Raw genomic sequence first — 11,207 nt, 5'->3', positions numbered from 1 at the left:
CACGCCGTGTCAGTGGTTTCTCCTCAAGTGTTACTTGGAAGAAGAAGTTGTCACTTTCTACGTTCCACCTTACACCTAGTACTCGTTGCACTGGAAGGTCACTGTAGTTGAGGTCAACATCTTTTATCTCAGCTGCACGTTCTGCCACATCGACTGAGTCTAGAACATCTCTGTTGTTGGAGAGAAACTTGTGAAGGTGCAGCTTTCCTTTGGCACACAAAGCCTGAGCCTCTTTCACAAGCTCAGTTGCCTCTCCAACAGTTTCCACACTTACAAGGCCATCATCCACGTAGAAATGCTTTTGGACAAAGTTAGCTGCTAACTGGTACTCTTTTTCATTTTCATTGGCCAGATGTTTCATACCATAATTAGCACAGCCAGGGGATGAGGATGCCCCAAAGAGGTGGACTTTCATTCGGTATTCTGAGGGCTCTGAGTCTGTGTTCCCATTTTCCCACCAGAGAAACCTCAAATAGTCTCTGTCCTCTGAGTTGACGTGGAACCTATGAAACATCTTCTCCACATCACACATGATTGCAATGGGGTGCTTGCGAAAACGGCACAGTACTCCTGTCAGTCCATGTGTGAGATCAGGCCCTGTTAGCAGATGATCGTTTAAAGCTGTCCCTTTAAACTTTGCAGAGCAGTCAAATACCACCCTGATCTTGTCCAGCTTTCGTGGGTGATAAACGCCTTGGTGTGGTATGTACCAGACATTTCCTGTTGTTGGCTGTGTGTCCACTTTTTCAGCATCACCATCTCTGAGAACTCCTTCCATGAACTTTACATAATCACCTTTAAACTTGGGATCTCTGTCCAGTTTCCCTTTGAGGTGCTTTAAACGAACAAGAGCAAGAGCTTTGTTGTTTGGGAGCTGTGGGCGTGCTTTAAAGGGAAGAGGCATTTCAAGATGACCATACTCATTCTGATTAATTCCTTCTTTTAAGATTTGAAGGAACTGAATATCATCTTGTGATATATCATTGTCATTTGACCTGGTATCTGCAAAATCTAACTCAAGTGCCTTAATAATTGCTGATGGAGTTACAGGAGGTACCTCTTTCACAGATACACGATGACACAGACCAGTTACATCTCTTGCATTGACAAACTGCGGTGCCCCTCCTACAATGCTCCAGCCTAGGTCTGTTCTTACAGCATAAGGCTCGTTGCTGCCACCAGTGATGACCTCTCTGGGAGCTAGGGCTCTGGAGCAGTCATAGCCTATCAGCAATCCAACTGCACAATCCATTAGAGGAGGAAGGTCTTGAGCAATGTTTGCAAGATGTTTCCATTTGCTGGCGGTTTGGCATGTAGGAATGTGTGTGCGCTCAAGTGGAATAAAGTCTCTTGTGTAAGCTGGAGGTAGGTCAATGGATGTATTGGAGAAGAATCCTCTGACTTTAAGTCCTTGTACTCTCTGACTCTTCACAATACTGTCTCTTTTGACCATGGTTGCGAGCTTTAGTTTTACTGGCTCTGTTACTGCCCGCAGCTTTTCACACACTTCCTGATCAACAAACGTGTGGGTGCTTTGCGTATCTAATAGCGCATACACCAAAGTCTCATTGTTAGGAGTATTAGTTGCTGATATCCACACTGGCACAATCATTGAGGTGCTCCCATTATCACCTCCTTCCACTGAGCAAGACAGTGAGGACATATTTTGTTCTGCTTTTCTTTGTTCAGGTTCGTCTGCTGGAGAGCGGTCTTCATGCAGAGGGGTTGGATGGCTCCTTTTGCATATGCTGCACATGGCTCTGTTTTTACAGTCTCTAGAATTATGACCTTTCCTCAAGCATGCAAAACACAGTTTGTTTTCATGAACAAATTTTCTCTTGTCATCCGCAGACATTTCTGTTAGCTTTGGACATTTGTGTACGGTGTGGTTTTCTCCACAACAAATGCACTTGCTCAGGCTTGAGATTTGTGGTGGTATGTCTCTTTTCTTTTGTTTATCAGAGTCTCTTGGCTTGATTTCCTCTATATTAGGCTTAGTTGCAGTGGCTGAGGTGTCTGAAGCCTTTACATTAGTGACAAATGCATTTGCTTTTGTGCGTTTTGCTTCTCTTACTGGGATTTCTGCAGGTGGCTTTAGAACATGTAAGGACGACACTGGGTTACAAGCTATGCGTGCCTCCTTAGAGATAAAGGAAGCAAAGTCTTGGAAGCTTGGATAGTCCTTACCTTGATCTAGCTGTTCTGTTACATAGCGATTCCACCTGGATGTTATCCAATCTGGGAGTTTGACCAGCAACTTCTGGTTCTCCTCACAGTCATTTAGCACTTGTAGACCTTTTATGTGAGGCATTGCATTGCTACATGTTTGCAGGAAATCACTGAACTCTCTCAGTTTGACATACTCTTTTCCACCAATTTTTGGCCATTTGTTAAGTTTCTCTCTAAAAGCACGTTGCACTATAAATGAATGTCCATATCTTGCATCGAGCCTGTCCCATGCTTGCTTATAGGCTTCTTCATCTTTCCGGTAGAAGCTGCCTTCAAGTGTGGATTTTGCCTCTCCTGCAATGTATCTTTGCAGGTAAAATAGCCTGTCTGCAGGATTTGAGCAGCGTCTTTCTATAAGAGCTTTAAAGCTTGTGCTCCACTCTATAAACTTTAGAGGGTCACCATAAAACACAGTAGGCTATGGAGCAGGTAACCGAGTAAGAGCTATTGACTCTTGAACTGCCTGCACAATGGCTGACTCATTTTTTGTGACTGGCTGGGCATCACTGTGACATTCAATATAAGAGGTGGACAGGCTAGAACTTACTTTACCATGTGCACATTTCTCATTTTTGTCTTTGATCTCCTCTTCAGTGTAAACCTTCAGCTTTGCTTGCATTACTTCAATGTCTCTTTGGTTTTCAAGCCTTTTCAGTTGTTCACGATGAGCTTCAATAGCATCTTCCATTTCAATTTCAGCTTTCTTTGCAGCTAGCTGTGCGGCTGTCTCGGCTCTCTTGTGAGAGATGCTGGTTGACTCTGAGAAATGGTCAGAATGAGGGCTGCGTGCAGTTACTCTGGAGGTGGTAGATCCATATATTACGGTGGCCCTGAAGTGCAAAGCACAACAACATTAACTAAGCACAATTACAAATTACGAAAGCACAACAACATTAACGAAAGCACAACAACATTAAAGAAAGCACAACAACATTAACGAAACACAATTACAAATTACGAAAGCACAACAACATTAACGAAAGCACAACAACATTAACGAAAGCACAACAACATTAACGAAAGCACAATTACAAATTAGGAAAGCACAACAACATTAACAAACCGGAAAAGGTAGGTCCCAGTGGGAAAACCTGGGAAATCGCTGATTGGACGACGCCACTTTTGGCTTTTGAACCGGAAGTTATGGCTTTAGCGCGGTTGTTGATAAAATGAATATTACTGGTAATCCAGACGTAGCTACCGCTATCCACGAATATTTTGAGTCAGGACATACATACGAGGTGATACTGGACATGCTCAGGACTAACCACGATGTTTCATTTAGTATGCGTACACTGAAGACGCATTTAAAAGAAGCTGGACTGTACAGACGACGGAACTACTCTCCACTTCCTGAAGTGAGACATGCCATTATGACAGAGCTGAGAGGACCAGGGCAGTTGTTTGGCTATCGGACTATGTGGCAAGTTCTCAAACAAAAACACAAGCTACGTGTCAAACGTGATGGAGTTATGAGACTGTTGAGACAGCTGAATCCTCAAGGAATCGCCATGAGGACTCGCAGGAGGTTTACAAGACGCACGTATCACTCCATGGGGCCCAATTACATATGGCATGTAGATGGTTACGACAAACTGAAGCCATTCGGCTTGGCGCTCTCAGGATGTATAGATGGTTTTTCAAGAAGAATGATGTGGCTTGTTTGTGGAGCAACCAACAACAATCCTTCTGTCATTGCTCTCAATTATATAAACTGTGTCAAGAGTCTTGGAGTGATACCAATGAGACTACGAACAGACCTCGGGACTGAGAATGGGACTTTGGCAGCAATACAGTGTACCCTCCGTCATGCGCACACAGACTATTATGCTGGATCATCAAGCCACAGTTACGGATCATCAACAGGGAATCAACGCATCGAGTCATGGTGGTCTTTTCTCAGAACAGGAAGGTGGGTACATCTGTGTTTGGTAGATGCGATGTACAGTGGAAGCTGCCCAGTATTGATTTTATAACATTTTCTTGTTTTGCCAACTATCATGCCATATTGAGTTTGATCCCCAAATTACTTACCATAAGCAAATGTTTTGTTTTCAAAATTAGTATTTTCCATTGTCTGGTTACAGAAGGTACACCGACATTTTTAAACTACTTGGAAAAGAAACTAATTTTTTGTTTAACATACATTTCTATCATACAATATCAAAATGAGCAGAAATTAACAAGAACAGAACCATTTTGAATTTAATTTATCCCCAGGTCTCAGTTTTGGATGGACTTGTTTGGAGATCTAAGAGACTTCGGAACCTTCAATGGAAGCCATGAACATCAATGCTTGCTGAGATTCTGCTTCAGCAGTGTTCTGCAGAAAGACCTGGATGAATGCAAAGACCTCTGGAACAAACACAGGATCCGGCCAAGCAGACTTGCATCATGTCCTGGGGGAATTCCAGATGAACTCTATCTCTTGCCTCACAGGTAATTGTCATCTTCACAGAAAGAAATCACCTTCTGCATTACATATTAATGCAGTATTCTTATAGCACAAGTTGGGAAATATATTTTAATCATTGTACGAGTAAATACAGTTCATTTATGAGCTATCACTTTCTGGTGCTCACTTATACAGATCCATGTAGCCAGCAAACAAATCTGACATATTAAACTATTTGTAGTACATGTAGAAAATATGCTTCACAATTCTATTATTAATTCTATTCTGATTTTGCAGATATGGTTCAAGAGACTGTGGATTTGCTGTTGAGGAGAGGGAACTGGATGTGTTCCCTGAAGCAAGGCAAGCGACTGAATTGTGTGGTGATCAAAACATTGAGGAATACCTACAACAGGCTGTACAACAAAATGGACTACAGCAGCCACAAGACTGGGAATCAGCCACAGAACTGTATTTATTGCTGAAAGATATAGCCAGGTTTTGGACAAACTACCTGAACCCAAATTTTTGATCTTTTGTTTCCTGTTCCTTCTGCTAAAATGAAAAGTAATACATTATTCAAAACATACAAAGCGACAGGTGGATTAAAACATTTAAAATGAACTGTGTATTCAGTCTTAACCCTGAAGACAGACTTGACACATTCTGAATAAAACTCTGTAACAACGTGTTCAGCATGTTTCAACTTGCCTATACTGTAAATTATTTAGCTCTGCGAACCAAAAAACACCAAAAATGTTTAGCAAAACACTAAAGTAGCTTTTCGCTTCAATGTGTTACAAAACTTGCTTACAGTGGTAGTATGCCAACAGCATCTGAACTAGACTGAACAGGAATCAGTAACTGGCATTTGACCTTAGATTTAATGACAGCCGAATCCTGGAGCATTTTGGATCCCAAAGTCCATGTTTGCCTTAAAAACAATGTATGATTCCAAAAGCGGTAGCTTCAGTGTATTTGCACAGGTGTTTGCAACTGGAAAAGGTGAATCACTTAAAAACTCGAGGCGTGGAGGTGGCATTATGCCTGCTGGTGGAAGTGCTGCCAGACCTGTAGCAAACATCAACAGATCTTCCAGAGATACAGCTGTCATTTTTTCTGAAAGAAGAAAGTAAACATTGTAGTTGGATTTTGCATTGAGGAAAATTAATTACCTTATTTCTTCTTTCCTTTCATTATAACTAAAAAAAATAAAATAAATAAATTCTAAACAACACACAATCTGTCCATGCAAACCTTCTGAATCAAGGAGATAATCTGCCCAAAAGCCCAGTGTTTTTCCCTCCTTCTGACGCCTGTTGCTTCCTGTTGCGCTGAGATCTGGTCTGAACATGGTCTCCAAGTCTGAAGCAGTCAGGGCCTTGGCAGAGAAGCATAAGACTGGGGACAGAACACTGGAATGCTGCTGCAGTGCAGGGAGGAAACCAAGACTTGCCAATCCATCTTTGAATCTGTTAAGGATAAATGCATAACAGTGTTAGAATTGATTTAAAGCATAGATATGAACTATTCCATATCCGTCAACATGTGTAAATGCCAATGACAGTTTTAGTTTAATATACCTGGATAAATTTAAAATGAATAGTGTCATACACCAAGTAAAGCTCAGGTGTTTATGTAGGACCACTCATACACAAAACTATTAACAGTGCTCAGAAATCATTAGTAAAAGCAAAAATAGATAATTATGATTTAAGCATTTTTAAAAAAATGTTTTCACACTGTTTGTCAAACAGCTTATTTTTTAGAAATCCCTTTTTAAAAGTAATCATGTAGCATGAATAATGATTCTAAAGCACTTTTAGAGTTATGGTGACAGACAAACTATTATACATACATTTCTTCGTGGATGATAAAAATGGTGAAACTTAAAATTTGGCAAGTATTGATATATTCCTAACATTTTACCTGAAGGGGGCAAAAAGATGGGTTAGCAACTGAAGATAAAAACAAAAAAAATTAAGGAAAGAAGCTTGTTAAATCTGATATGATCAGGTAATTTGTTGTTGCTGATCAGATTGCATGGTTGTTAATTAGCTTTTCATAATAAATAAAGGTCTCATGATATCAGTGGCTGCTGTAAACAACTGGCAATGCTTAATTCATATTAAGTAATGAGCTTAGAACCGCAGATTAGTTTTAAAATATTTTCAGCCATAAATGGCAGACAGGTTATTACTTACCGTTGAATGGCACTGTGGTTTCTGTCAATGATGTACCATCTGAGATACTCCTCCACAAAAGCTTGCTTCTCACATGTCTTCACACTTCTGAGGCATCCAGCAGTTTGGAACATGGTACTGTTTTGCAAAATTACATTTTGCAGAGATTCCTCTGATTCTGCTTCCAGGACCTTATAGAACAAGCAGTTTATTGTAAGGAAAACTACCAAGATATAAATTTGACAACCTTTTTATAATGAAGACAAATACAGGATTAAAATTATTCCATTTGTGACTTCACATTTGTTGAGAGAGGGTGAAATATGCCCTTTCAAAAACAGAAATAATTCGCTCAACCATAATCTTTATCTGAATGTCAAAATAATCTTTACTTGTCCTACAGTAAATCTGTTCCCTGAGCCTAGGTCATTTCCTACCTGCTGCAGAACTTTCCCTATCTCCTCATCTTGCACATCTTCTACAGTTGCGCTGAAACTTGGATTCCCTATCATGTGGTTGACCAGGTTCTTTGACAGAAAATGTGGTGCTGGTCCCCCGTGTACAATGGATACAGCAATCATCTTTCCTGCTAAAAAATACTCATCTTCCCTGGCAGCTGTTATACAGAGCACAGAATTATTGTGGTTATTACTACTTAAATCTGCCTATGATAAAAATATGAGATGTTTCTGAAAATTTTGATTTTAGTAGTACAACCACTTCACTATACCTAAAAAGACTCACCTCTTGAATTGCAGACAAGATAACGGTTTTCTGGGGGTCCATCGAAGATGGGGCGATTTCTCAGATGGCTCATGAGAAGTGTAAGGAATTCACGCCTTGGGCCGCCTGTATCCAACCCTTCTTCAAAGCAGCCAGCATCGTCATTAAACTTGATGAACATGTCATTGCTGTCAGAGTACGTGCTGCGTTGAAATCCGCGAACAGCTCCATCCCATACATCTGACCGACATATATTGAACCTGCTGACCTTCTTGCGGTCAATTGCCAGTGCCAGATGTGCAATAATTTCATGTGCCTGCACATTTGTTTTTCTAGAAAAAAAGAAAATATTTTAAACACAGGATGTACTTCTTTACTGATTTATCAAACTATGCATAATGTAATTATGTGCAGGAACAGATGCTGGTTAATTGAAGACAAAATGTCTAAATTACTAACACAGGCTCTTCTGTAGGCAGCTCTTTCTCTTTGTCATGAGTAAGATCTTCAACATCGTCTTCGTCGTCAATCAGAATGGGTTCAAACAGGTTGGTGTAGTTTCTGCAGACAAAAAACGTGCACACATCATAGATGAAAAAAGAAATACATAAGCCTGCAGTTCCAGCTTTCTAGAACCAAACATTTAATTTATGACACAAGTCAAATATAAAAGATTCAAAGTAAATATATTTATAATCATTATCATTTTGTCTCATCCCCTGTAATAATTACAGGAGATACAACACACCTGTAACAGGAGCTCTGGACAGTGAGACATTCACGGGTGCCTGGATCTTTTCTGTTATCCAAATCTATATCCTGAAAACACAAAAATGAGAATGAGTGAAAATTAATGTTTGGCCAATTTAGAACTATTTTAATATCCTAACAGTTTAAAGGATTGAGAGGAGAATCTGTGGATTGTGGTGCGAGATGAAGGTCAGTCGAAAAAAGTTCACATTCTGCATTTTACGCTGCTCACATCCAAAAATTGCTGTAAATGCTACAAATATAACAAATCTTTCAAAAATAAAACAGTTAGTACCTGTTGTACTTCATTTGAAAGCACTAGATCCCCAACATCATCCCTTAGAGGGCAAAGAAAAGCATATATCATTGCGTATTATGAAAATATGCAGTCATGGAATTCATTATGAGACTGCCCCGTTTTCTTCAATGTCCTGTTTATTTTATTGCCCTGTAACTCCTCTGTGCATCATGTGACTAAAACAAACAGAAAAAAACATGGAATGCCTAAAAGCGCTGTTTTTGGCAGTATGGTACTATAGCTATTAAAGTGAAGTGATTTTTGTCATTCTCGCAAAGATTTTGTAGAAAATTAATAGATATAAGTTTTCAAAGTAAACTCTTATGAGCTATTTTTGTTGTTATTGTATTTGCCTAAACAAATGTACCTTTACTTGTACCAGACAGTAAAATGAACAAGACATTGAAGAAAGCAAGGGTGGTCTAATAATTATTTCCATGCCTGGATATTTGACATTTCAAAAACAAACAAGCATCCAGAAAATAAACAAGCAATACAAGCACTTTATAGGACATGTAACCACATACAGGACAAATAATCAAAGTAAATGTCATTAATACATACTGTATGCAAATACAGTAAAGGCTAAAATACTTTTGGTACACATGCACATGTCATGCTATGAAATGTTCTTAAAATATAACTTACTCTGTTTCTGCCACTTGTTGTAAAGGACTGCTTTCATCCAGAGGTTCCCATGGCTGACGTAAAGACACACAATGCATTTCACATAAAAACATTTACATAGTTCTATGGAGTTGAGGTAAAAGGTAAATGGTGCTTGTGATGGTCGAACAACCCAAAAAAAAGACAGACTAAATACATTTTAAATTGAACTTATCAGTGTATCAGCAAGATCCAACTCTGAGGATTTTTTAATAACAATCTCTGGGTCAGAGTCAGACAAGTCTGACAAATTTCCAACTGCAAAACATGAAAAAAAAACCCTAACTTAATTTCTACTAAGTGATAATACTATATTTGTTAAACAATGTTACACCCGAATGCATAAACATAACATTTCTAAAAACTCATGACTCAGTAGATCCCAGAGTGTATGGCTTTCAAGTTTCTAGGAAGTAACTTGACATGTAGGAGCTAATCTTTGTTATTGAGTTGATTGATTTATGCCAGTGATGCTTACTTGCACAACTTCAAAATTTATATTTGTTGAAGTTTAGGCGATGTGTGCCAAACTCCACACACAAACACCACAGCTTACCTTCTTCAAAGTCCCTTTTCAAGCAGATGAAAACAGTAATCCTTTGATATGGCTTGCCAACTTCAGCCTTATAAGCACCAAGGGTAAAAGGTCTTTGTGTCCCAGGGATATTAATAACCTCTGTCCCATCTGGATACAGAAGAAGGAAAGGCCCATCTTTTATATCTTTGTTGAAGTCCTTCATTTTTTTAACAGCCTGACTAAGCAGAGTTGTGGCAGAGATGTCTGGGTCTGTTGTAAGGGAAATATTTTTTCCACGTTGTGGCCTTAGACCACCCTTCTGAATGACCATCAAGCCAACATTTATCTGAAAGAAAGAAGATGTGAAAGACTGAGCAATGTTTAAAAATAATTGTCAAACTTGTTCTTTTTGTTTTTAAATCTTGTGTTACATGTTGCAATAACAACCAAATGGACCAATTATTTACTAATATCAGTCAAAGCACAATGATGGAAACCCTTACTTTTAAACCACAGATTTGGATACAAACAGTTCATAATAACGGTTGGTAATTTATTAATCAACAGCTGATTTACTATTTTGAATGATCATGAATTGACAATATGCTATTACTGGTTATCAATTATTCTGCATAGCTTTGTTCCGCTGAACTTTCTTCATAGATAAAAGCTGCTTGTTTTCAGTCGGAGCCATGATGAACCTACCCGAACTTTTATTTTTTCCTTGTGCTTTAACCCCTTTCTCCCTACAGAATACTTTTGCCGCTCCTCGTTTTTCTTTTGTTGATATTCTAGGAAGGTGCTGAAGGCTGGAGTCGGGCAGGGTGGAATAGTCTGTCGTGCTGAAGTCAAGGAAAAAAATGACAAAGTCGCACATCAGAGAGATGCATAGTCCTATAAACGACATGCCATACTAACCAGAGCAACACAGGTTTTCCAGGAAAATAGCGCCCAAGAATGCAACGGACATTTATATTTGATCTATAAATGCTGCTGTATTACTGAAACCTAGGCACACTTTTAATTCAGCATTTGAATTTACAAGGCCCATTTAAATGAGAACGGACACGGTCTGTACACCGCTAATGTTAGCAAGTTACTACATCCATAAGACAAACAAACCATTCTTCATGCTTATGAACTTACTTGAAGGCTGTGGAGTACTTCCGACACATATTTCTTGAATCCTCTTGCCACAGTTGCTGCAAAAGTTTGGTGACAGCTCAACCAGCTCTTTCCCGCAGTTAGGACAATACATAGCGATATGACTGTCTTGCCGCCGAGCGCACGCCATAACTTCCGGTTCAAAAGCCAAAAGTGGCGTCGTCCAATCAGCGATTTCCCAGGTTTTCCCACTGGGACCTACCTTTTCCGGTTTGTTAATGTTGTTGTGCTTTCCTAATTTGTAATTGTGCTTTCGTTAATGTTGTTGTGCTTTCGTTAATG

At 39.4% G+C, this 11,207-nt stretch overlaps 2 protein-coding genes across 2 annotated transcripts; one reads left to right on the top strand and one right to left on the bottom strand.

The window, feature by feature from the left end:
- Positions 1 to 3,228: 3,228 nt before the first annotated feature.
- LOC115800461 (uncharacterized) lies at positions 3,229 to 5,315 on the top strand. The gene is made up of 3 exons (XM_030757825.1): positions 3,229 to 4,141; positions 4,450 to 4,668; positions 4,922 to 5,315. The coding sequence occupies exons 1-3, from the start codon at positions 3,399 to 3,401 to the stop codon at positions 5,154 to 5,156; spliced, it is 1,197 nt and encodes a 398-aa protein (XP_030613685.1). The 5' UTR covers positions 3,229 to 3,398; the 3' UTR covers positions 5,157 to 5,315.
- LOC115800459 (uncharacterized) lies at positions 5,073 to 11,207 on the bottom strand. The gene is made up of 13 exons (XM_030757824.1): positions 10,908 to 11,207; positions 10,467 to 10,603; positions 9,801 to 10,107; positions 9,420 to 9,502; positions 9,227 to 9,279; positions 8,576 to 8,618; positions 8,279 to 8,349; positions 7,990 to 8,091; positions 7,552 to 7,862; positions 7,245 to 7,423; positions 6,829 to 6,998; positions 5,882 to 6,096; positions 5,073 to 5,743 (listed from the first exon to the last, which is right to left on the bottom strand). The coding sequence occupies exons 1-13, from the start codon at positions 11,053 to 11,055 to the stop codon at positions 5,508 to 5,510; spliced, it is 2,055 nt and encodes a 684-aa protein (XP_030613684.1). The 5' UTR covers positions 11,056 to 11,207; the 3' UTR covers positions 5,073 to 5,507.

The sequence above is a fragment of the Archocentrus centrarchus genome, chromosome 21, assembly GCF_007364275.1.
Source record: "Archocentrus centrarchus isolate MPI-CPG fArcCen1 chromosome 21, fArcCen1, whole genome shotgun sequence".
In the NCBI taxonomy this organism is placed as follows: Eukaryota; Metazoa; Chordata; class Actinopteri; order Cichliformes; family Cichlidae; genus Archocentrus; species Archocentrus centrarchus.
This window is presented reverse-complemented; position numbering and strand designations above follow the sequence as displayed.

What these genes read in the sequence shown, in the direction of transcription:
- LOC115800461 (XM_030757825.1), top strand. Translation starts at nt 3,399, where the DNA reads ATGAATATTACTGGTAATCCAGACGTAGCTACCGCTATCCACGAATAT. An exon ending in TCTTTTCTCAGAACAGGAAG is followed by an intron (nt 4,142 to 4,449) that starts GTGGGTACATCT and finishes ATTTATCCCCAG; the next exon opens with GTCTCAGTTTTGGATGGACT. An exon ending in CTCTATCTCTTGCCTCACAG is followed by an intron (nt 4,669 to 4,921) that starts GTAATTGTCATC and finishes CTGATTTTGCAG; the next exon opens with ATATGGTTCAAGAGACTGTG.
- LOC115800459 (XM_030757824.1), bottom strand. Translation starts at nt 11,055, where the DNA reads ATGGCGTGCGCTCGGCGGCAAGACAGTCATATCGCTATGTATTGTCCT. An exon ending in AAGTACTCCACAGCCTTCAA is followed by an intron (nt 10,604 to 10,907) that starts GTAAGTTCATAA and finishes CCTTGACTTCAG; the next exon opens with CACGACAGACTATTCCACCC. An exon ending in AGGAAAAAATAAAAGTTCGG is followed by an intron (nt 10,108 to 10,466) that starts GTAGGTTCATCA and finishes TCTTTCTTTCAG; the next exon opens with ATAAATGTTGGCTTGATGGT.